The sequence below is a fragment of the Centruroides sculpturatus genome, unplaced genomic scaffold, assembly GCF_000671375.1.
Source record: "Centruroides sculpturatus isolate CEXI.00-Female unplaced genomic scaffold, Cexi_2.0 scaffold90, whole genome shotgun sequence".
Lineage (NCBI taxonomy): Eukaryota > Metazoa > Arthropoda > Arachnida > Scorpiones > Buthidae > Centruroides > Centruroides sculpturatus.
This window is the reverse complement of record NW_019384353.1, coordinates 402,978-427,724: the sequence shown is the minus strand read 5'-3', so window position 1 is coordinate 427,724 and position 24,747 is coordinate 402,978. Positions and strand designations below refer to the sequence as shown.

General features: G+C 30.3%; 1 protein-coding gene and 1 long non-coding RNA gene across 6 annotated transcripts in view; one reads left to right on the top strand and one right to left on the bottom strand.

Annotated features, from left to right (window-relative positions):
* Positions 1-12,290, top strand: part of LOC111638843 (diacylglycerol kinase epsilon-like) — a 48,256-nt gene extending 35,966 nt beyond the window's left edge. For 4 of the 5 annotated variants that reach the window (XM_023384611.1, XM_023384603.1, XM_023384618.1 and 1 more), the window contains 4 exons: positions 1,919-2,032; positions 4,467-4,666; positions 8,747-8,858; positions 12,004-12,290. In XM_023384611.1, the coding sequence (XP_023240379.1) occupies positions 1,919-2,032; positions 4,467-4,666; positions 8,747-8,858; positions 12,004-12,126 (549 nt within the window). In that variant the 3' untranslated portion in view covers positions 12,127-12,290. Of the gene's footprint in view, positions 1-1,918; positions 2,033-4,466; positions 4,667-7,031; positions 8,640-8,746; positions 8,859-12,003 lie in introns of those variants that run through there. The other variant, XM_023384633.1, reaches the window with a different exon arrangement.
* An 8,017-nt stretch (positions 12,291-20,307) lies between these two features.
* LOC111638838 lies at positions 20,308-20,543 on the bottom strand. Its single transcript, XR_002758962.1, has 2 exons — positions 20,494-20,543; positions 20,308-20,384 (listed from the first exon to the last, which is right to left on the bottom strand). It is a non-coding gene; the product is annotated as an uncharacterized LOC111638838 (long non-coding RNA).
* Positions 20,544-24,747: the final 4,204 nt, after the last annotated feature.

Below are 24,747 nucleotides of genomic sequence, written 5' to 3'. Positions count from 1 at the left end.
AACCCGAATTTAAGAAAGCAAGAATTATCCGCACCGCACGGCACGTACACCATATCAGATGGCTAGAGGCGGCCAGCATATACTTGGCTAACCTTAAGGATAATCAATGCATCAATTATAAAGAAGAGATTACGTTATCAACAGCGTGGCTAGCGTTTATGAATAGTAATTTATGATAGCCCGTTTGGAGTCGACTGCGCATGACATACAACGACGGAAACGGGAAACGTGCATTCGAACTTACATATTTCGAATTTAAAGTTTTTACGAGCTGCATTTTCCATCAGAGATTTGAAAAAACCTGAAGAAGAACCGGTATAAGGGTTCAAAAACGTTAGTTTTGGTTTGTTTTGGATCGTTAAGAGTTAGTAGACGCACCAGTAACAGGTTAGAAAGAGATAATTAAATTTACTGAAATAAATAGATGATAGAAGATTATCTCAGCATTTGAATCAGAAATCTGATTCAAGTGAATAAACTATTTCTTTTCTCTAATTTATGAGGAATATTTAAAGAAATCTTCATAAATTGATTTATTTTTCTTATAAAAATGTCAATATTGATTTTATCAAGCAAGTAAAGGATGTTAATAATAAAAAATTATTATGAAAACAAGAATAAAACAAAATTTATGAAACTTTTACATTAGATAGAAAAATTTATGTGAGCTGTTTTAGAAAATTACTGTAAAACTGTAAAACATTAGCTTGCTTTACTTAAGCTGCTTATGTTTGCAGTCTTCATGTGGAATTGATTTTATTTTTATTGTTAATTTTTAAATAATTTATTATTAATTTACTATAATAAGTTTAAAATTATCCTAAGATTAAAATTATAATGATAATTGTGGTTGAGAAGCTTTGCGGAAAGTTTTTCATTTTTTAGATATTACTCATAGTTTGAGTTGTTAAATATGAATAAATTTAATATTTATTGTTATATAAGACATGTTTATTGTCTGTTACAGTATTGTATTAACATTTAACTGTTATGCTATGCCATTATTAAGAGTGATGAATTATTCAAACTCTGAAATGTTTTTAAATATTTTTGGGCATAAGTAACGTTTGTCATAAATAGGAGACTGACTATATCTACTTAGATCAGAATATAGTATCTTATAATATAATCAAGATGGGTTAATAATACTCACACAGGTCTCCTGCAATGGAGCTACCCATCGNTTTTGCTCGGGCAATGCTGGGCTTACCTGCTAGTTATTTTATAATTGTTTTAAGTAATATTTTACTTTATTTAATCAATATCTATTTTTATATGTTGTATTTAAAAATACAAAAATATTTTAGAGTAAAAGTGACTAATTTCTAGTATTATTTCATAATAATAAATGTTTAGTTAGGAATAATAATCTTTTATATGTAAACAAGCAATTATTTTATTGTAACATTGTCACAATGCAGGGCTGCAATTTTTAATCATATTTTTAAATTTATTTAATTTAAAATATGTGCTTTCCACCTTCAAATTAGTAATGTCTTGCCCCTGTATATCATACTTTCCCTTTAGCAATCCAATCGTACCAGTCATCTAACTCCTTTCAGGGGAAATTTTTGAATTGAAATAATAATACTTCCAGTTTGCATCAGAAGTTTGCATATAATTAATCGGGGCCTCTTGCCCCTAAGGTTTCCATATCTGGTCTTGTCTTTCACCTAATACCGTTCTTGAGATTAAGAAGGACAGGCAACAGTAGGAATTTATAGGTCTACAATTCTTTCAAATTGAAGCCCAATAATCACTGCTGTTAAAAGTGATTATTTACATATAAAAGGTTATTATTATAAAACATATACTGTTTAGAAATATAATAAATATATAAAATAGCTCCAATTTAGTTTAATTTTTCTTTTGTTAATAGTCTGCATTTGTTTCATTCTTTGTCTTGTTTTAATTTCAGGAAATCTATATGAACAATTATGCATCTGTTGGAGTTGATGCACTTGTTGCATTGAATTTTCATAAGACAAGAGAATCCAAACTTTACTTTTATGGAAGTCGATTGTTGAATAAGGTTTGTACTTCTGTTTCTATTTATTATTCTTTAAACCAGTCTTTTCCAACTTATGTGTTGGGAAGATGTGAAAACATTCTAGGTTATTTTTTTAAATTTATCTTATGACATACCTAAATGTATATCACAAGATGAATTTAAAAAATTAAAACAATAATTTTTAAAATGAACTCTTGTTCTGTATTAACTATATTTTAGAATTTTGTGTTAGTCACTATTTTAGATAAGGAGGTAGAAATTGTGTTTTGTGTATTATTTCAACATGAATCTAGAGAATTCCAATGCAAATGCTCCTCTGATTGTACAATTGATTTTCTTGTAACTTCCTTCTATTTGTTTTAAAATTAATTTGTCAAATTTCTTAGCATTTCTAATCAGTTAAATTGTTCTTTTTAATGTTTTAACTACATTAAAAAGAACAATTAAACAATCTATTTTGTCATCTCAATAAGGACAGAGATTTCCTTTACTAGATGATTAGAAATAACTAGGTTATTTTTGTATATTAAATGTGAAGTAAGTTTGTGGTACTAATATTGAAAATTCTCATGGTTTTGAAGGAGTATTTTATTTATGAATTGCATCTTATGTTACTCTATAAGATGTCTGTCACAATTAAAATTATTTCCTATTTCTTGGAATACTAAAATAATAATAATAGTTCTATTGGTTACCATTTATCTAACCAGCTCAGAAAATAAATCAGTTTATTTTTATAAAAATTAAACAAAAAATATTTCTATATCACATCAAAAGTAGTGTTAATTTTATTCACAGATCATTCTGTTGATTGTCATAAGATATCAATTATTCTAGTGATTAAGTCAACTTTATGAACAAATCTATTAAACTTTAAAAAAATATTTGGTTTAAATTACATTTTGAAAAATTTCTACTTTAGATAGAAAGAATCTGAAAATCAGGTTTAAATCAATTAAGTAAATAATGAATTAATATCCTTAATAAAAATATTGGCACATTTATAGCAATCATCACCATGGTACAGTACCTTTGGTTAAAACATTTGTTGTAATGAAAAGGTCACAAGTTCCAGTCCAAAATGTGGAACTTATTAAGTAAAACAAAATTTTATTTATCAATAAACCAAATTTTTACAAAAATTAAATAAAGTACAGTGTATATTTTCATATTATACCAAAAGTAGTATACAATTCATTCCCATCTTTTAGTTCTACCTCTGACTGTAAAACTTCATTCACTCCAGCAAGTTTATTATTTACATATTGTCTTAAAAATTTTGTGGGAGACCATTCATGTATAGTATTTTTACAAGGTTTTTGACGTGTTCATTAAAATTGCATTACATGCTAAACAACAGTTTATCACATTACAGCATTTTCATTAATTTTTATCTAAAAGTAATGAAAATGACTGACTAATAAAAATTTAGACTAGTATTACTATGTAACAATTATTGAATTTTATACATATTATTTTAAATCAATTTGTTTTTCTGAATGTAAAAAATTTATTTCTTGTGAAATAATTTTCTTTGAAGATAGGAAGTTTGGTCTGGAATTCTTATTTGTATTTGTCAACTTTGAAAATTAAAATCAAACAAGTAAAACGACAAGGCCATTTTTGGGACGAGACTACGTCTCAGAAACTCAGGGCTCAACTGCACACCATTTTCTAAGGAAAAGAGAAAAATTAGCACTGACCAATGAGGAAAAGCCGACACTGGTACTTGGGGTCCTGGTGTAGATTACGGTGGGCTTCATTGCCACCATGGTTACGACTGGTTGTGTTGTCACGGGCCTGTTCTTGGCTATGGTAAATGGAATCACTTCAATGCTCACGGCAGGTCTCATTCTCATTCTCCGATCTTCTTTGGTATCGCTGGTTTTGAGCACAATCATTCAAACATTGCCAGCCTTGGCCATGGCCACAACCACGAGGTTGTCCACGAGGCATTTTTGGTGAAATTAATGGGTCAAAGAGATTGAATGAGGTGTCAGCAACACACAAGAAAATCGAAATGACGACAGCAAAAGAATACATGTGTAATGTGTGTCACATGTTTGTCAAAATTTGATTTTGCAACATTTGCATTTTGAACTTCCCAGTGGGCAACACATGTGCAAATCTCATACTAGTGCCTGTTTGTAGAAACAGAATTGTCATTTTCTATTTATTTTGACTTGGTTCTTGGTCCCCTGACAACTTACAAGTCTGGTTTTTTTTATGTGCACATGATTTGGGCACCAAATACCCTGTGCCACATTGCAACTCCTGACATGTACTCCTTCATACCTCTAAGATGTCCAGCTGTTGACAGCAGCGTGATTTTATAGACAAGACATAATCTTGTCAATAAATGATTTAAGTTAGAGTTTTTGACATATTTTTTTTATTATTTATTTTATTTGTGAAATATATTATATTTTTTAATAAATCATTATAATTTTTTTAGTTTTTATATATGAGTTATGGTACAAAAGATCTTTTGGAAAGAGAATGTAAAAATCTACATCAAAAGTTAGATTTGCAATTGGATGGCAAAAATGTGCAGTTACCAGAAGTGGAGGCAATAGTAGTATTAAATATTCCATCGTGGGGTGCCGGCATAAGACCTTGGACAATGGGTAAACAACAAAATGTTCCTGTTCAAAGGTAAATATATTTAAATAAAATTCACTTTAGAAGTTAATTTGTTTTTACATAGAATAACAAAGTTTGGTTATACTAAGCTGATCCAGAAAGTAAATACCATTTGTGCATATCTCCCGCGCATCTGACAACACAAAGGTCATGCATGCATAGTTACATCCTTCAACACCAGAACGTATTATCGTAGCCATTTTGTTTTGATTACGTTAACGTTTGAAATCACTGTTTGTTGGTAATCATGTTTAAAACAATCAATCAGCCCACCAGCTAAGAAATAAGAGTTGTTATCAAGTTTTTGAATGTGAGAAATGTTTGACCTTGTGAAATTTATCGTCACATAAATGAAACTTATGGAGAGAATGCAATGAATGAAGGTATGGTGCAAAAGTGGTTAGGATGTNCAAAAAATCAAACGGTTTAAAATATTAATACAATTAGGGAAATTATTATATGGAATTTTGGGACTTTGAGTATCTATCTGAACTGAGGGGACCGAGACGACTTCGACGATACCCTACTTTTGACCGGAGATGAAAAATAATAAAGTTATCATACTTTTTCTGGTGATCGCATGATATAATTGTGCAGTTAATGTTACCTATGGTGAGTAAAATGGCGGCTCGTCTCCGATTCCAGCAAACAGAAGAAAGGAAACAGTGAGGACGCACGTTCTGACCTAACCTAACCTATTATAATAAATTACCATAATTATTACCAACCAAATTATTAGAATAGGTTAGGTTAGGTTAGAACGTGTGTCCCCACTGTTTCCTTTCTTCTGTTTGCTGGAATCAGAGACGAGCCGCCATTTTACTCACCATAGATAATATTATCCAATTGTGCTTACTTACTAGTGCAGTCTAAAGATTGGTGACACTTTATTGAATTGAATTGAATTTCATAGCAATTGGTTTTTGCGACAAGCACACCTATTTGTGGTACATTTATTTGTGGCAAAGATCTTATTTTCACTTTACCGAGTGCCTAGTAGGTAATGTGTGGATTACCTAGATACTCTGCACATTATCTAGGTAATTTGAGAAATGGAACAATTTTCACAACTTTAACGGATCACCCTAGTTAATCTGCAGATTAGCTAGGTAATGTACACATGTAATGTGGCATTGTTTCTCGTGTGAGCGTTACCTTGCGCATCTAGCCAAACAACGGGCATATGAAAAAACTTAGTGTGCAGCCAGCACCTCTCAGTACCTCTGTTTGTAAAATCTCAGATAACTTCTGGTTGCTGCCAGTGTGCTTCCAGCAAACTGCAAGCATCTTTTTTGATGCTCGATACAACAGCAAACAAGATGGCAGACATCACGAGGCTTGTAAGAGCTCTGTTTTGCACTGACAATTTTGAATTTAATTTATTTGTTGATGAATAAACCCTGAATAAATTAATATTCGGTTAGTATATTAATAAAATATTTTAATATGCAAGTATATTTACATAAGGCATCACATATTTTTTTTAGTTATTAAAGTGTAATCTTAGGATTGATTTAATTATTTAAAACTTCTACGGAAATTTAAAAAATCTTTATCCCTATTTCTCTTTTCGAAATATTCATTTTTCGTTAAGCTGTTCTCATTAAATAAGTCCAAAAATAAATTTAACATAATGTGGAAGACCACATAGTTTGCCATTTTTATTGTTTTTCTCTCCCAAAATTTTCGGCAGTCAGCTTTTGTTCTCTAGAAAACGCCAGCAGTTGCGTCAGTTCAGGCAGCATTTCACTGGATTGATGCATAATTCCATTGCTTTCCTTTCCTTTTAGCTCCATCATGGAAAATGCCATGTTAAATGTTCATTTATTCTTTATGTTAGTCTTTTATATGAATTTTTTTATTGTTTTTAGTATTAACACTATATTCTCTATAAAATGTGTTTGAGTGTCTAGAACAAATTACAGTAGAGCGTCGATTTTCCGAATCAATTGGGGACTGGGGTTGTCCGGATAACTGATTTACATACGAAAAAATAGTTTAATGTATCCGATGTCGAAATTTTTCTCCGTTGCGTGTCGCTTCGCGTTGAATTTTTGTCGATGTTAAGCCTAACAAAGACTATTGTATCGTTAAAATTATTTTTTTATTTTGTACAAACAAAATAAATATATTGAAAAATATAAAAATAATAAAAAATTATACTTCGGATGTTAACTTAGTATCAAAAACATAAAATATTTGAGTAGCCCAAGACATAGCCAAAGATTGAAGTGCCACAGCACTGGCGAAAATTTAAATTTGCCGACTGAAATTCTTTCGGATGATTGACTTTCGGAAAATCTACGCTCTACTGTAATTGTATTATATTTACATTGATTCATATGGAAATAATTGCCTTGGTTTTCTTTGGTTTCAGATTTTGCCAATTATTTTCTTACGGATTATTGACGAAAACAGAGTTATCACTGTATTATTAAAAATAAAAGTATTTTGCAAAAATGGATTAAAAATACAACCATCTCTGATATTATTTCTTCCGTATTGTTAACAATAAACTCTATTTTTAAATCTGTTGGAAATTTATGCATTTTAATATTTTCATTTCTATAATTATTACAACAATATTGATGACATCTCAATTTTGTTTTTATTGATGTCATGTTTAGGCTACACATGGTTTAGAAATGATAGTAGTGTAACTTTTATTTCTAAACTAAGTGGGATGGCCACCAGATGTCAGCTATGTTGTTTTCATCTAACAATAGACACTATTTGTCAGCTATTTCAGAGAAGCATTTCAATCACCAATCCTTCTTATTGCAAGATGTGCTCAGTGATATACGAGGGGGGACCCAAAAGAAACCGGACTGAGAGCGCGCTGCCATTCGTAGACGTAGTAGAGAGTTGTCCCACTACATGGGGTTAGTAGAGACCTTCACGAAACAGCTGTGCAAACGGTGTCAGTTTGTAGGTTTACGTTTGAACGTAGTTTTGTGTTTCTCTTACTGTTATTTTGTTCCACCTGCAAAGTTCTGGGCGTTCTTCAACATCTCGAAATGATGAAAACATTGAAAAAATCCACCAAAAAAGTGTTAAGACGTCTGCGAAAGGATGTGCGAAGGAAACGCCCAGAACTTTGGCGATCAGGTGACTGGTTCCTTCATGACGACAACGCCCACCACACACACGGCATTATGAGTGACTCACTATTTGGCCTCTCGGGAATGGCCTGTCCTTCCCCACCTTCCATATTCACCAGACCTAGTTCTGTGCGACTTTTTTCTGTTTCTGAGAATGAAGAAAAATCTAAAAGGGAAGCATTTTGATGGTGTGGAGGCTGTAAAAACAGCTTCGCTAAGGGCACTGGACGATATCAAGGTTAAAGAGTTCCAGAGATGCTTCAAACAGTGGGGAAAAAGACTTGACAAGTACATTGCATCTAATGGAGAGTACTTTGAAGGTGACTGAAGGAATTTTGTAAAAAAGTTAATAAATAAAGTTTTTATACAAAAAAATCCGGTTATTTTTGGGTCCCCCATGTATATTTCTTAATGCAAAAAGCATTTGACCTGCTGAAATCTATTGTCAGCTTATTGAGGTGTATGGAAAAGATATTATCAATAAAGAAAATGTGCATAAGTAGCATTAACCATTTAAGGAAGGATTGAAAACTGATGTTGATGCACACATTCGGAAAATATATATGTTTCATAAGCATAATAAGATGTTTCTTACTGTTTCTTTATCTGTCTTTTATAAAATTGTCACTATTAATCTTCACTGCCAAAAGATTTGTGAAAGATGGGCTCCACAAATGCTTAAACTGGAATACAAGCAGAAACAAATGCCTTGTTTCAGTCATTTTTGGAGTACTATCAAAGAAAAGGGGATAAATTTTTGCATCAGTTAGTGACAGGAGATGAGACACAAGTCTCTCACTACATATCTGAAAGCAAGCAGCTATCTCTTGAATGACATTACACACATTACCTGACAAAATCAAAAAATTCAAGCAGACACCTTCTTCACACCTGAAAGTTATTGCAACAAATTTTTGTGACTTAAAAGATGTTCTTTCGGTTGATTTTCTGTTTTATTTTATACTTAAAGAAATCATTTTTATTCTTATAGATATGATGATGGAATTCTGGAAGTCATTGGAATTTACTCTTCATTTCATATTGCTCAGTTGCATATTGGTTTATCTGAACCAGTGAGACTTGGACAAGCAAAGGAAGTAAAAGTATGTATTTTTGTTTTTTTTTTTGTCTCATTATAGATGGAAATGCTTTTAAAATTAGGAGAAATAATTCAATATCAATTTAAAAATACACAAATAATCAAAAAAATAGTTGCATATTAGATTCCTGCTGCAATTACTTGTACAAAAAGAGGAAATTATTCTTAGTACTCTTTCTAAGCTATTGTTTAAGAGAAAAATTGAATATAAAATTTTAAGCTATCAGTTTGGTTTGACTTAAATAAAATAAGGTATCATGAATAGAACTGTATTTGCTTTTGCCTAATATTAATTTAATATACAGTACTTGAAAATGATAATATCAAATTCATTATTCTTATCCATATTAAGATGATAAAAGTATTTCTAAGTTGATCAAAAAAATTGAAATGAAGCTAAATATATTATGTAGAAAAATACAAAAGGTTAAGTAAATCAACTTTATAATTATATATAAATTCAATTAGAAAATTTGCAAATTATAGAAATCAAAACATGTTTGATTGAAAAATGATTTTGTACAGCATGACTACATGAGGAAGATACTTAATAGCTATAGCACCATGTGATCAACAGATATACCTGTTATTATTTTTGGCTGTTTTATTTATTTTTGGAGTGTAGCTACTGTTATATCTCTTAAACCTGAAATAAATTATGTTTTCTAAAACTGTAAGATAAGTGTTAATAAATTTTTGACTTTTTATTACACTGTATCAGAGGAGACCATTCCATTTACAATCATTTGTTGTGAGACTATAGAGAACACATTTAATTATATACTGCCACAGCCAACTTTTGAAGCTATCATTTTGTCAGTATTGAAAGTGGGTTTCCCAAGTAACTTTTCAAAAACAGCAAATAATCTAATTGTGGAACAGGGTGATACAAAATCAGACATCGCTATTCCACCTTTGGACATGTTTGAATTTTCTTTGGCCAGAAATCTTTATCATGCATATTTTGTAAAAAGTTTAAAACTATTATCTTAAGTCATTTTGTTATCACTTAAAAACAGAGATCAAAGGAATGTCATTCATTTGACAATAAAAAATTTTGAATGTTTAATATCCAATTTTTACTTAAAAGCATAAAGCTAAACATGCTAATAATATGTTTTAATATTAGCTGACATTAGATACTCATCAAAAGAAACATTAAATAAAAAGGTTGCCGACACCATACAGGTCGAAGAAACTACAGGTATTGGTAATGGCAAATATGTCATTTATGTCAACTAAATGTTTCTTTTCATCTGTGATTGTAAATATCCGTGAGCAATTTTTCCTTGTGAGGCATGTGACGGCAAGTCTGTCATCAGATGCACTTTCGTCCTGTGTTTCTACTCGGGCCATACTTGGGTAATGGTATTTTGAAGATCACTACCACCTAGAAAACTTATTAATGATGTAAATATAGTTCTTAATAATGATTAATTTTCAGAAACTGCAATGCTGATTCAAACCTACTGTAATGCAAACAAAATCCATTAGACTAACGATAGACATATTTCTTTACTGCTAGAGTGGAATTCTGCAAAACATTTTGACTGAGAATCTTACAAGCATACTCAAAAAAGTTAAACAAGCCTCCTGAAATTGATATACACTTTATGTGGTCCATGCAGTTGCACCAGTTTTGCTGACGTTCACACTGCAGATTTAATACATGGATACTATCTAGCAACAAACTTTCGGAAGTTTCCTGACAAGATACGTTGCAAAATTTAAATTGTCTGTAGGTGGAACTATCTGTACATGGAATAGTCTCCCCTATTTATCTAAATTAGTTGTTATATTAATAATTTCTGTGCTGTTCTTTAAAATCAAAAATTTTTGGGCATAAAAAAAATTTTTCTTTCATTTAAATAATATTGGCTGTTCAAATTGCACTTGTTGATGGAGTAAACTCTTTTTCTATACAAAGTATAGTTAGTGTGATAAGAGATTGCACTCGGTCAGTACTAACTGTCCTATTTTATGAGAGATAAGCTAACAGGATGGGTTGGTTTCATGGTAATTTTGTTACACATATGAGCATTTATGTTTTGAGTTTTATCAGTTATAATACATCGTTTTTCCTCAGAAAGAACATTTGTGTAAACTAAAGTGAACCTTCTGTAGCTAGGTGATAATTGGGAAAGTAGGGGATGACTGGAGAGGTGACTTATGGATTTAACAGTCAGTCACATATTTTTTTTTTTGATGGAGACTGTTTTCTAGAGATTCTTGGGATTTTAGGTTTGAGTTCCAAGCAAGTTAAAAAAAAAACCAGTAGAGAAAAGTTTTGATATAGAGACCCCATTCCATCACTCTAAAATAGACACAGTTAGTATTGATCAAGGGCAATTCCTCATTGTACCAATTATACTAATCAGCATGGTTCAAGTGCATCACTTGTAATGGAGAGTATCATTCAACCCAATTCTAGAATCCTCTGAAAAAATTTAGGCATGACTATTGTACCCACTTCCACTTTGTCTGTATCATCAAATTGTTGTCCCCAAAGATTGACTTCCACCTGTTTGGTCCAATGAACGACAGAGGGCACCAGATCTGGCACCCTCTGATTTCAACATGTTCAGTCCAGTGAAGGAAATCTTTGGGGACAACAGTTTGATGATACACACAAAGTGAAAGTGGGTGTGAAAAAGTGGTTATGACAGTGCACACCTTAATTTTTTCAGAGAGGATTCTAGAGTTGGGTTCAATGATGGTTCAAATGCATTACTTTTTAATGGAGATTGCATTGAGTAGTAACTTTGCATAGAGAGAGAGTTACTTTACAAACAAGCACTATTTGAATTTTGAACTATGTCAGTAAATAAAAAAAGTTATGTTCAGTTTTGCATTATTTTTGGTAGAGCTCTTGCATAGTAATCTGTTTTTTTATATCATAATTCACTATTTAAAAAATTTGTAAATGTGTTAGCATCATAAAATGATACAAAAGAAGTATAATTTACACTATTCTATATTTTGAAAAATATTTTGGTTTCATTTCATTGTGATATATTGCATTTCAAAGAAAATCTGATAATATTACATAGAGAATCTGTATTAATTATAAAGCATAAAAGTTAAAGTTTTGAATGTGAAATTAAAAAGTTATTTTTTAAAAATCATCTTTTCATTGTTTAATTTTGTAGATTAATTTACATGAAAGATTACCGGTGCAGGTGGATGGAGAGCCGTGGGAACAATTTCCTTCATCTATAATCATCACACACTTGAAACAGGTCACTATGCTCTATAATTATTCACAGGAATAAAATTCAGACATTAAATTTGTGTGTAAAATCATTACAAGTGCATGCCAAGTTGTTATTATTAATCAAAATCATTATTAAATATATTTTAAATCATTAAATAAGAAAATGTTAAAGTTAATAGAGTTTATATCAATATACACGTCAATATACATTTATGATTTTAAATTACTTGTTTAATAATATATATATTGAATATAATTTATTGTAATGTTTTTTATATATTTAATTTTATTTAATTATTATTAATATATTTGTTTTTTTAATATATTTTATTGTATTGATATTCATGTATAAAATAATTGTTTTTAAAAAAACTAAGTTTTCATTTTGAATCTAATACAACTAACACACTTCATAGTCTGTACTTAACCCATTGAATCCTATTATACAATACACATTTAAATATTCTTTAATTAATTATTTTTTACACAAATTATAAATGTATCAGTGTTTTTTCTATAAACCAGTTAAAAGCCTAACATTGTACATGACATTTTTATTATCAAAATTTCCATTATTTTAGATAATTAGCTTTTTGGTTAACAGCTCGAAGCAGTATTTTTCAAAGTAGCAACGTTTTATCCAGTTTGTCGGGACCAATATCATATTTTTGGATTCGGACATTGGAATACCCACGTAACAGTATCTTTTTATTTAGATAAGTATGCACCACAATTGTGTAATGTTTCCTTTGAAAACACAGCATTACTAAAATCATACTTTCTTTCCTCAAAACACAGGACTGATAGTTGATGGCTTATGGCACTGGTCCAAGGATTACCATCTCTAGTCAAACTAAGTCAACAAACTTAGAGTATAACTAGAGCTACTTTACAAACAAGCACTGTTTAAACTACTAACAAAACTAGAGCATAAACTATTTCAGTTGAAGTTGCTTTAATTTTGGAAAGTGTTTTTATTAGAAATTTCTGCTGTTTAATATTGTAGGTGAAGCATTATTAACTGTTTCCTCCATTTTTTGCTATGATTGATATAATCCTTCCAAGACAATGAAATAAAGTAATTTGCAGTACTTGAATAAGGAATCTGTTTACAATATACTAGTACTCAAGCTAAATTATTCTCAGCCCTCCAGAAGTTTGAATTTTGATTTTATGATGTTTAAAATTTGAGTGTATGAATTAAATTTTTAACAGATTTAAAGTAAACTGTTTGAATACTTTTAATATATATATATATTACAATAATTACTCATGTAACATAATTATTCCAGAATTTTCAATAAAGATACAACAAACACAAAAAATTAAATCATAAATTTTAAGAGCTGATTAGAAATTATTAAACTTTTACAAGGTCATTTTATAATTTCTGGTATTTAATGTAGAATAAATAGGAAGTTTGATAAGTTTTATTTCTCTCGATGACAATATATTTGGATTCAATAAAATGATTTTTCTAATAAAAACACTTCAAAATGAAATAAAAATAAATCACAAAGTGATTATTGATATGAACTATTACTACTATTTACTAAAACAAAATTAATTTTACTATTTCTAATATGCAAAATTAAACAGGACCTCAAAAGATGTACTGATAATAGTAGCAAGTCATAATGGAAATTATTAGTAGAGTTTTTTCAGAATAAGGTTTACTCGACTTTCAATATGCACGGTAGATTGATTTACACAAAGTTTTTGTGGAACCAAAGGTTCCATATTTCCTATATAAATGTTATTGTCCATTTGCATAATTTCAATTTTACATTGTTTTTGTGTAAATCAAAGATTAGACATATTTACTTGGGTTTAATATTTTTTAAGTAAAGATTGCAGGGAAATTTTTTATGCTGTCAACTGATTTAAATGACAAAGTCACTTTAAGTGATACACAATGCAGTTCTTGAGATGCATCATCATTCCATAACATTATTAGTGATTAAATTTTAACTACAAATAGAAATAATTAAAAAAAATATTGGCCATTCAGTAGTGACAGTCGTGTCATGATGTTTTGCAGTTACACCTTGGAAAAGGGATTATATTCTTTGTTAACAAGTGAAACCGATGCTATTATCAAGTGTTGCCAGTGAAGAACGATTAACTTATTCGATCCTAGGATTAAGTTTAAATGTAAAAATTAGATTATGCATATTTTGTTTTTGAACAACATGATGAGTTATTGACAGTGGAGTTTCTGGGACTATTTTATAACAAGAATTTGCTACACTTTGAACTATTGGTGTGACAAGCAAAGCTGGAGGAGTTTGGTGACACTGAGCCAAAGTTCTGCTTTCACTTTAATACCCCATATAAATGCAATATAAAACCATGTTATACGGTATTAGACACTTGACTCTAACATTTGACATATCACTACTGGCTGACACAAAATACCACTAGAAACAACTGACAAAAAGTGAATCAAAATGAAGAACTATTGACATGGTATTACAGTTTAGTTCTTAAAAGTTATCATTGTTTATTTAATTTTATTTTTTATGTTTTCAAAACATTTTTTATGTCAAATCAGTTTAAAAGTAGTAAAATTTCTGAAAATTTTCTCCTGCTTTCAAAAGCAGAATGGTTAATTTTATGCAATATTTTGATGATATTTAAAATTGTTCAACAAATAAATACAATAAAATAAGCATTTATTAAGAATTACTGAAAAATATTTTACAACAGAACTTGCATTGTTTTTAAATTAAAACACACCTGTTACAACGATCTATTAACCGGTACTCGAAGTTACCAGTCTTGGATCTATCATCTCCGACCAATTAACAAAATCCTAGAAAATAAAAAATTTAAAATTAATAATTGCATAAAGTTCATCAATTATTATTTTATACAATTTCCTGGATATAAAAAATGATGTTTAATCTGTCTGTTCAAAATTCCACCATATACATGTATTCCCATTTAGTAAAAACTTGTACTTATGGAGTCATTATTAACCAGAATTTCAGTATAAGTTTCCGAAACCATTTGTGTCAAATGGCCAATTTTTTTTGAGAATGATGAATTTGTACTACACAAGGTCAGTTTCTCTCTGTGACAACTACCCTCATCACTCCAACTAACTGCATAAATATTCGGGACGTAAATCTCGCCACATCTATCAGAGCAATGGAGTGGCAGGCTTCTGACTTTGTCAAACCTCTCGCACTAACTTATTAAAGCAGAGTCCCATACGATGTGGGGGATAATCCCACATTATTGAGATGTGCATTGTCGGACAATTTTATGCATGTTTAAACCTACGCCTAGAAGTTGAAGAAGAAAACATACAAAATTCTAATTTTGTCATCCTTAGGTATAAATACTAGTCGTAATTTTTTTGCTGTGTTATACAAAAGTTTGTCGTACGATAAATTGTCTCCAAGATTTCAAAATAGGTACCGTGACAAAGTTGCATACAGTAGAGTCCTGCTAATCCAAACATGATTCAGTCGGTGGAGAGGAAATTTTTTAGCTTGCAAAATATTTTTTTTTTGTACTTTCCAGTTGAATTTAAATGGTATTAATGGTACAAAAAGATTTAGAATTCCACAACAACAAAAAAATTGTATTTTATTGTAGTACTGTATTAATACTATACAAAATTAATAAATCAATGTTTGACTTGGCCTATTAAAACAGCATATCTATACAGTACTTACACACAAAAACAGAAACAAAAGTCATTGATGATATTGGATTTATATAAACCCGACCTATTTTACTGCTTGCTTCTGCATTATTTCAATTATTCGGCTAATCTGAACAGGGCTCAGTCCCAATTAGTTTGGACTCTTCTGTATTTGAAATCTGCTATAATTTTAAATTTTTAATAAAAACAGATTATTTCACGAGTCAACTAACTGTGTATACAGGGTAGCCTAAAAATAATAAAAACACATTCTAAACTCAGGTTATCTTTCAAAGTTTCTGGAAGTGGTTAAACACTTATTCATAGAATATCATCATCATAAACAGAAATATCAATAATATACACTGCAAGTCTGCTGTAGCTGCTATATTGCTTAGTATATATCATAACTCCACAGGCACATCAACAGTTTGCATCATCCAGGCACCATTACGGCAAAATTGTCTACATTGTGACTACACATGCATAAAATCACAAGTTGTTACATTAATTTTCTTAGCCATAAAGAAGAAAAAAAAGAGAAAAAAACTTGTGAAAGAGAGTTTTATTTTGACCTATACAGAGACAATTCAAGTAAAACTATTTGCAACCGAAACGAGCTACGGAGATAATTCAATCTTAACAACACTGCAGTTGAAAGTAGTAACTTATATCATTGTGTTTAACATTATAAATAGCCAATTATAATTATTGGAGACAGCCTGTGAGAGTCAAATGAAAGGACCTGACACGTCTAACGTAATGAGTCTGAAATATGTAATGTACACAAGTACATTTGGTAATTGGTTTATACAAGTGTAGTCTCAAAACTTTTTGAAACAACTTAACTATGACAGTCTAATGAAACTAGTATATAATATTATCAGTAAGTTTATTGATACCATGTCTCTAGTTTAATAAAATATATTAAAAATTTCATTACTGTTTTCTGCTGTTTACTTGAAGCTTGTTCATCTGTCTGAACTATTACTACTATTTACTAAAACAAAATTAATTTTACTATTTCTAATATGCAAAATTAAACAGGACCTCAAAAGATGTACTGGTAATAGTAGAAAGTCTAAAACTGGTGCCAGAGAAGCATCAACCCAATTCTAGAATCCTCTGAAAAAATTTAGGCATGACTGTTGTACCCACTTCCACTTTGTCTGTATCATCAAATTGTTGTCCCCAAAGATTGACTTCCACCTGTTTGGTCCAATGAAGGACAGAGGGCACCAGATCTGGCACCCTCTGATTTCAACATGTTCAGTCCAGTGAAGGAAATCTTTGGGGACAACAGTTTGATGGAATAGACAAGGGGAAAGGCTGTGAAAAAGTGGGTACAACAGTGTACACCTAACTTTTTCAAAGAAAATTCCAGAATTGGGTTCAACAATGGCACAAATGCATCACTTGTAATGGAGACTATCATTCAACCCAATTCTAGAATCCTCTGAAAAAATTTAGGCATGACTATTGTACCCACTTCCACTTTGTCTGTATCATCAAATTGTTGTCCCCAAAGATTGACTTCCACCTGTTTGGTCCAATGAACGACAGAGGGCACCAGATCTGGCACCCTCTGATTTCAACATGTTCAGTCCAGTGAAGGAAATCTTTGGGGACAACAGTTTGATGGAATAGACAAGGGGAAAGGCTGTGAAAAAGTGGGTACAACAGTGTACACCTAACTTTTTCAAAGAAAATTCCAGAATTGGGTTCAACAATGGCACAAATGCATCACTTGTAATGGAGACTATCATTCAACCCAATTCTAGAATCCTCTGAAAAAATTTAGGCATGACTATTGTACCCACTTCCACTTTGTCTGTATCATCAAATTGTTGTCCCCAAAGATTGACTTCCACCTGTTTGGTCCAATGAACGACAGAGGGCACCAGATCTGGCACCCTCTGATTTCAACATGTTCAGTCCAGTGAAGGAAATCTTTGGGGACAACAGTTTGATGATACACACAAAGTGAAAGTGGGTGTGAAAAAGTGGTTATGACAGTGTACACCTTAATTTTTTCAGAGAGGATTCTAGAGTTGGGTTCAATGATGGTTCAAATGCATTACTTTTTAATGGAGATTGCATTGAGTAGTAACTTTGCATAGAGAGAGAGTTACTTTACAAACAAGCACTATTTGAATTTTGAACTATGTCAGTAAATAAAAAAAGTTATGTTCAGTTTTGCATTATTTTTGGTAGAGCTCTTGCATAGTAATCTGTTTTTTTATATCATAATTCACTATTTAAAAAATTTGTAAATGTGTTAGCATCATAAAATGATACAAAAGAAGTATAATTTACACTATTCTATATTTTGAAAAATATTTTGGTTTCATTTCATTGTGATATATTGCATTTCAAAGAAAATCTGATAATATTACATAGAGAATCTGTATTAATTATAAAGCATAAAAGTTAAAGTTTTGAATGTGAAATTAAAAAGTTATTTTTTAAAAATCATCTTTTCATTGTTTAATTTTGTAGATTAATTTACATGAAAGATTACCGGTGCAGGTGGATGGAGAGCCGTGGGAACAATTTCCTTCATCTATAATCATCACACACTTGAAACAGGTCACTATGCTCTATAATTATTCACAGGAATAAAATTCAGACATTAAATTTTTGTTTGTTTTTAAATTGCTCTTTAATTTCCTATTTATCTTTTTTTTTGTTTAATCTTTCCGCCCTGTGGGCACTAAGAGGGCCTCTTATAGCAGGCCCATTATGGGTTCGGCCAGGCCCACAATGGGGTGACCGGGTGGTGAGGGACGGGATCCGACATATCCGAACGGACCACCCCCGAAAAATTACTGGGGATTCTGTGACCCGTCTGAATTCGATCCTGGGTCCCCCAGAGCAGTGGGTGGCCACCTTGGCCGCTCGGCCATCAGGCCATCCGTAATTAATTATTAACACAATAAATTATTAACACTAATCGGCCGATTAATCGGTATCGGCCGATAATGCGTGACCGATTAATCGGTAATCGGTCATTTCGCATATCGATGCATCCTTAATACAGGTATTTCTCGACTCTTGAACAATTGTAAACTCTCTCTCGCAATTGCTAGGTAGATAGGTTAAGTTGATATATCATACCAAGAAAGCAAATTATTTTTATCATCAAAAATACTTTTTTTAATAAAGGCTATCTTATTTAAATTGTTATAGGAATTTCAAAAGAATAAAGAATTTAAAATTAACAAACAAAAACCTTATCAAATTATCATCTATAGTATACTGCATTAAGTTATATATTAATGTAAGAAAATTTCTTAGTGAATCAGATAAATAGTAAAGAGGGAAAAGGTAGAATTAAGATTCTGTATTTGAAGTTTTTAAGATCGAAAATATTTGATATTTTTGGAAAATATAACTGGATCATAATCAGCTGAGATTCCATCAAGTTATTAAATATAATTGTATATTTAACAACAGTTAAACAAAGAGTTTTCTTTGAGAGGAAAATTTAACATTACACAACAAGTTCTTTCCATACTTATTCCATGTACCAATTTTGGCATTAGAAATTCTTTATAAAATTCTCTTCAGATTTAGCATATCTGCTTTTACATTCTAGCTTTAATATTATTATTAAAGCTAGACTGTAAAATTGTTATATATTTCTATATTTTGTTCATTAATTAATACAATTTAATCAGTGAACAAGAAAGTAAAAGAACTGAAATTGCATACAGAAGCAAGCTCTTCAAAAATATTAACCTGATAGAAAACTATCTGTAATAGAAATTTACATGAAGTATAAAATTTGGAATTAACGCTAAGAGAAATAATTTAAAATTTAAATATTACTTGGAATAGTTGGCTAATTAAAATGTTAAATCAGAAAAATTGCAGCTGTCCTGCATATCAGTTAATTTAATGATAAATACCCAAATATAAAAATTTGGGTGATTTAATAGCTTTTAAAATGATTTTTTTTTAATATTGTAATTTTTTAGGCTGGTGAAATAATGAAAAAGCATTTCCTCTAAGTAAAAAAATCAAAAATATATATTCTATATTAGAACAATTAATGCTGAATTCATGGGAAAAAATATTTTTCTATGAATTCGGTATTAATTATCCTACTTCCTATCTACACTGTTTTTCTTCTTCTTTGACAGGAAAAAGCAAATTTATGAATGAATGAAATCTAAAAATAAAATAATTTAATATGCCATGAATGAAACCTTTCATAATTTAAATTTAAATCTAAAAAATTCCTAAATATCTGGCAACCAATAATCAAGCAAGTTGTTTCTGGAAGTGACGAAAAAACAGATAAATATTGCATCACTAAGTACAGTAGAGTCCCGTACAACGCGGGGGATTTGTTATGCATTACAGGAAATTGCGTTATCAAAATTTGCATTATCACATGATTTGTGAAAGTTTAAACATTAAAGTTTAACCTTATAAGTTGAAAAAAAAATTTGTATACCTCTGATCGACAAAATTTGAGGGTGTTGTTTGCTTTATTTATGCATTATACGGGACTCTACTGTAGTTTTGACCGTATGATTTTTATTATATTCATTAACATTATTAACTTTAAAAATATACGTACGAGTTACATTTGGAGTAAACATTTCTATTACAAAATTATCCGTCCCTTGATTATGTTGTAATATTTTTCCTTCCTAATAACAAACAAGTATAGAAAATTATATTTTATATTTCAGATATGTGAATTAAGATAAATTTTATAAAACAAATTTATATAAATTAAAAATAAACAAAAATATCTACTTTATAACTTGATATTTCTGGACAATACGATGAAGACAGTTCTAAAACCTAAAAATTAATTTAAAGTAATTAAATAATCAAGTTAAATATGGTATTATACTTATTTAAACTAATTTTAATTTAAAATTAATATAAATCAAAGATCAACATTTTTTTTTTCTGATCGACTTAAAGTATTAAATAGGATGTTAGATTATCAATATCTAAATAAACCAAATATTTAACCGTCTTTTGCAAATTACAGAAAATCTGTGTGACTTACATTAATCATTTATTAGCTGTTACATTAAGATAAAAAATTTTTACTTTTATTTTAATTTTTTGCTTTTACTGTTAATATTTATATTTGTTTACTCAAGTTGTTTATATGAAATTTGTTATACAAACGCTCAGCATAATATCTCTACATATGCTGTGTTTACTGTAATTTAATAAATATAATAATAATAAAGAATAAAATTTTTGTACTAATTTATGCATTATTTTTATCTATTTTATTTATCATATACTCCTTACAGAAAATCTCCCCTAGGAGGAGGGGGTTAATAGAGCTAATGGATTTTACAATAAAGTTATATTTTTTTCCAAATTGTTTCATCTGTATTAGAAAACAATTCATCTATCTTGTCAACCAAGAAATTACAAACAGTGATACAATCATCAGTTGGATAAGATACAAATTTTTCACAATTTATAAATAATGATTCAAAGCTGCATTGCCCCGTGTATAATAAAGACACTTATCTGAAGAATTTACATTTACATTGAAATTTGTCCACATTAAGTGAAACTTATTTAAATGCACCTAAACAATCATTTTCTTTACAACATAAGGTAATTGATGATGATAAACAAAAAACCCCTGACAGTTGTCCAATATTTCTGTGTATCAGGTGAAATTTTGCATTGGCTATCTTTTCCTTCTCCTCTCCAGCAAAAAAATTGTAAAATCTAATATAATTGTGTTGCTATAATATTTTATGGTCTCTGAAGATGAATCAATTAAAGTTAAGGAAAAGCCAATTCGGTATACCAACTATTTTTTGGAAATCTGTTCTTTGACAGTCATTTTAAAACTAAATATGCTGCAAACTCGAGATGAAGGGTCAGAAACAATATTTGACAGAAATTTAAGTATAAGTTTGATAAAACATTTACAAGGAAATTCCAAACCCAATTCAGATCTGATAGTGTACATCAATGTCTATCTCTCAAGACAAAAAAAGGCAACAAAAGAATGAGAATTCAATCAAATCAAACTTGTCAAAACAAAAAGGTCCTCATAAAGATAAACACTATGACCAACCAACATAAATAGAGAAGCAGCTATTCTTTTAAAAAGTGGCATGTGGCTATTTCTCATCTTTCTTAAAATATCAATCATTACTTTTGCCTTAGAGAAAGCTTTACAGTTTACAAAAAAAAACATAAATGACAAAAGGACCTGATACTGATAAATGAATACCCAGGTATACCACTTTGTTTACAATGTTAATCTCTTTACTGTTTATAAAAAATTGTATCTGATTTTGCTTAGCCACCCTCTCTGTCCCTGATGACTTAAGGAAGTTAATCCTTAAACCCAAAGAAAATAAGTATTGATATACTATATCTAACTTCCTTGAAAGTAGACCAGTGTAGTCTACAACAAAACTGTATCATCTGTAAACTAAAGCAGTTGTACAGTACATCAAAACCACTCAAAGTAATGGCTTAATCTCTTAAATCATCAAAAGCCTGCATCATGTTGTTTATATAAGTGAGAATCCAGGATTGTTGTTTTTTATATAAAATGTTATTTGTATCTGTATTAATATTTGTAAAAAAGTTAAACAAACCAAAAGATTGCAAATTTCAACAAGGAAGTTCATGAGATCTTATCTTTGACTTTGTTTCCATCTAAAACAAGACATCTTCCTTTGAATGCAACTCATGTTACTCCAAGGAAGTGTGGTTATATTGTTGAATTGGACAATTGATAGGAACCACATTGAGATGATTAAATTTGGTTAGACATCGATGTATCTGATGAAAGGACAGGTAAATTGCACTTTAAACCTATTGTCCAGTGTCGGTAATATAAACTTTATGAACATTTTTGGGCTCTTCCTGAGTTCTGCTTCAGGTAAAGCCTGAAAACGTTCATGAAGTTTTTTATATTACTGACACTGGTTTAATTAATTAATTAAAGTGCAATTTATTTGTCATTTGGTGTAAGTGCTCTTTTTTGAAAGGAAAGATATAAAAGAAGAGGCAACATTTAAACTGTCACTGCTGCCTTGATTAAAACCTCATAAAAGTCTCTCTCAGAGCCACCTCAACATTCCACAGAATTATATTTGAGTTTACCCTCCAAGAACTTTCCATTGTACAGATGAGATTAAGTCAACTTTTGATCTAAGACATAGATACTACAATTCAAGTGTCAAGTCAGACGATCAATATAAATTTTTACCTTGCCAGGTGCAAGTATTTATGAATTAATTGTGAACTCTTTGTACATAGAGATGAATGTATATTGATAGATTTGTTAGTTATTTGTTTATGTTTGTTATTGTATTCTTAGCTTAAATAAATGTTTTTTATTATTAAACTCACAATTTGAATGGGTGGTTTGTCTCTCTAATTCTGCTTACCCAAGTCCTGTATGAGACTGCTTGCACTCGAAAAATATTTCCTATGGGCCAGAATTCACAGACAGTGTCATAACATCCTCACCTTGATAAATCTAGACTATTTCACCTGTCACCCATAACAAACAAACAATAAAAGACTAAGGGTATCACTTTGTGGGAGACCCTTTTCTAATGTAAAACCAGCGCTTTTTGTCATAGAACGCAATGGAACGGTGTTTCACCACCTTTTTTCGATATATTTTAAAACTTTTAAGAGAATTTTTGAAAATTTGATGTTTGATCCACATTGAATCACTCTGTTGAGCATAGAAGATTGGCAATAAAATTATTAAGATGGTCCTTCTCGTGTGCCGAATCTTGTGTACGATGCATATAATATATTTTTAGTAATGAGATGAGCGTTCCACCACCTTTTTTTTCCCAGAAAAAGCACTATGTAAAACTATTTGTGGTTCCTAAACTTGTAACTATCCAGGCTTCTAGTCTTGTAAATAAACTTTGAATGACTTTAATGAATTTGTCAGAGATTGCCGATGCTTTTAATTTTGTGAATAAAACTGATAGAAAAAAACACTATCAAATGTCTTTTTATAAATAATAAAGGTGGCCAATAAATGTTGCCTTTTCCAACATAACTATTTACAAATTAATGAGTGGAAGATCGATATATTGCATAGAACAGGGGTCAGCAACCTTTCAGTGTTGTTGTGCCGAACCTAAGCAGAATCTACTCTATTTTGGTTTTGTCTATTCTACTGAATCATTTGTGATACTCCGAATTTTAACAAAAATCAATCGTCACTGTCGTCATACTTGCTCAACAATTGTTGTCCTCAGCTACCCAAGAAAATATCCCTTTACATTTTCTCAATGGCAAAAGTGATGCATTCCCGTGATCTGCTGACCTCTTAGCCAGGTGATGTCGCACTGATATCAGATTTGATGGCTGAAAAGTCAGTTGTCGCCAGTCACTCTTAGATTAAAGTCATCAAAATTTTTCCCATGTCAGTGCAAATTTCTGTGCTCAATCAGTACTCTGTTGGATTTTCACGTTACTTTCCACTGTGCCTAGAAGAATTTTCTTGATTCAGACCAGTCCAACAATCCAAATCCTCATCCTCAAGATCCTAATCTCAACCTCAATTCGATAATCTAAAATCAAGAATCATTACCATCAATACAGGTTAAGGATGCACCGATTAATCAGTAAGTAATCGATAATCGGCCATTTTCCCGATTAATCGGTATTGGCCATTTTCCCTGATTAATCGGTTTTAATAATCGGCCAATTTTGTATTTTAATATTTTTGTTAGAATGTCACGTAAAAGGCTAATAATAAAAAATATTAAATTTCTGTTATATATTTATTATTTATTACATGACAATCTAAATATTAAAAAAAATTTAACTTAAATTATTTCTTTTATTAATACATATCATAAGGTATAATGTAACCCATTCAAAACTATCTGTTTTATTTAAAGTTTAAACTTTAAATATATAAAACAAATAAAAATTTAATATTCAAACTTTAAAACCCTTAAACTGTAATACAAAAACATGACAATTAACCATTTTCAAAGCTCTTAAATGTTACCTCCAACTCTGAAAATTCTT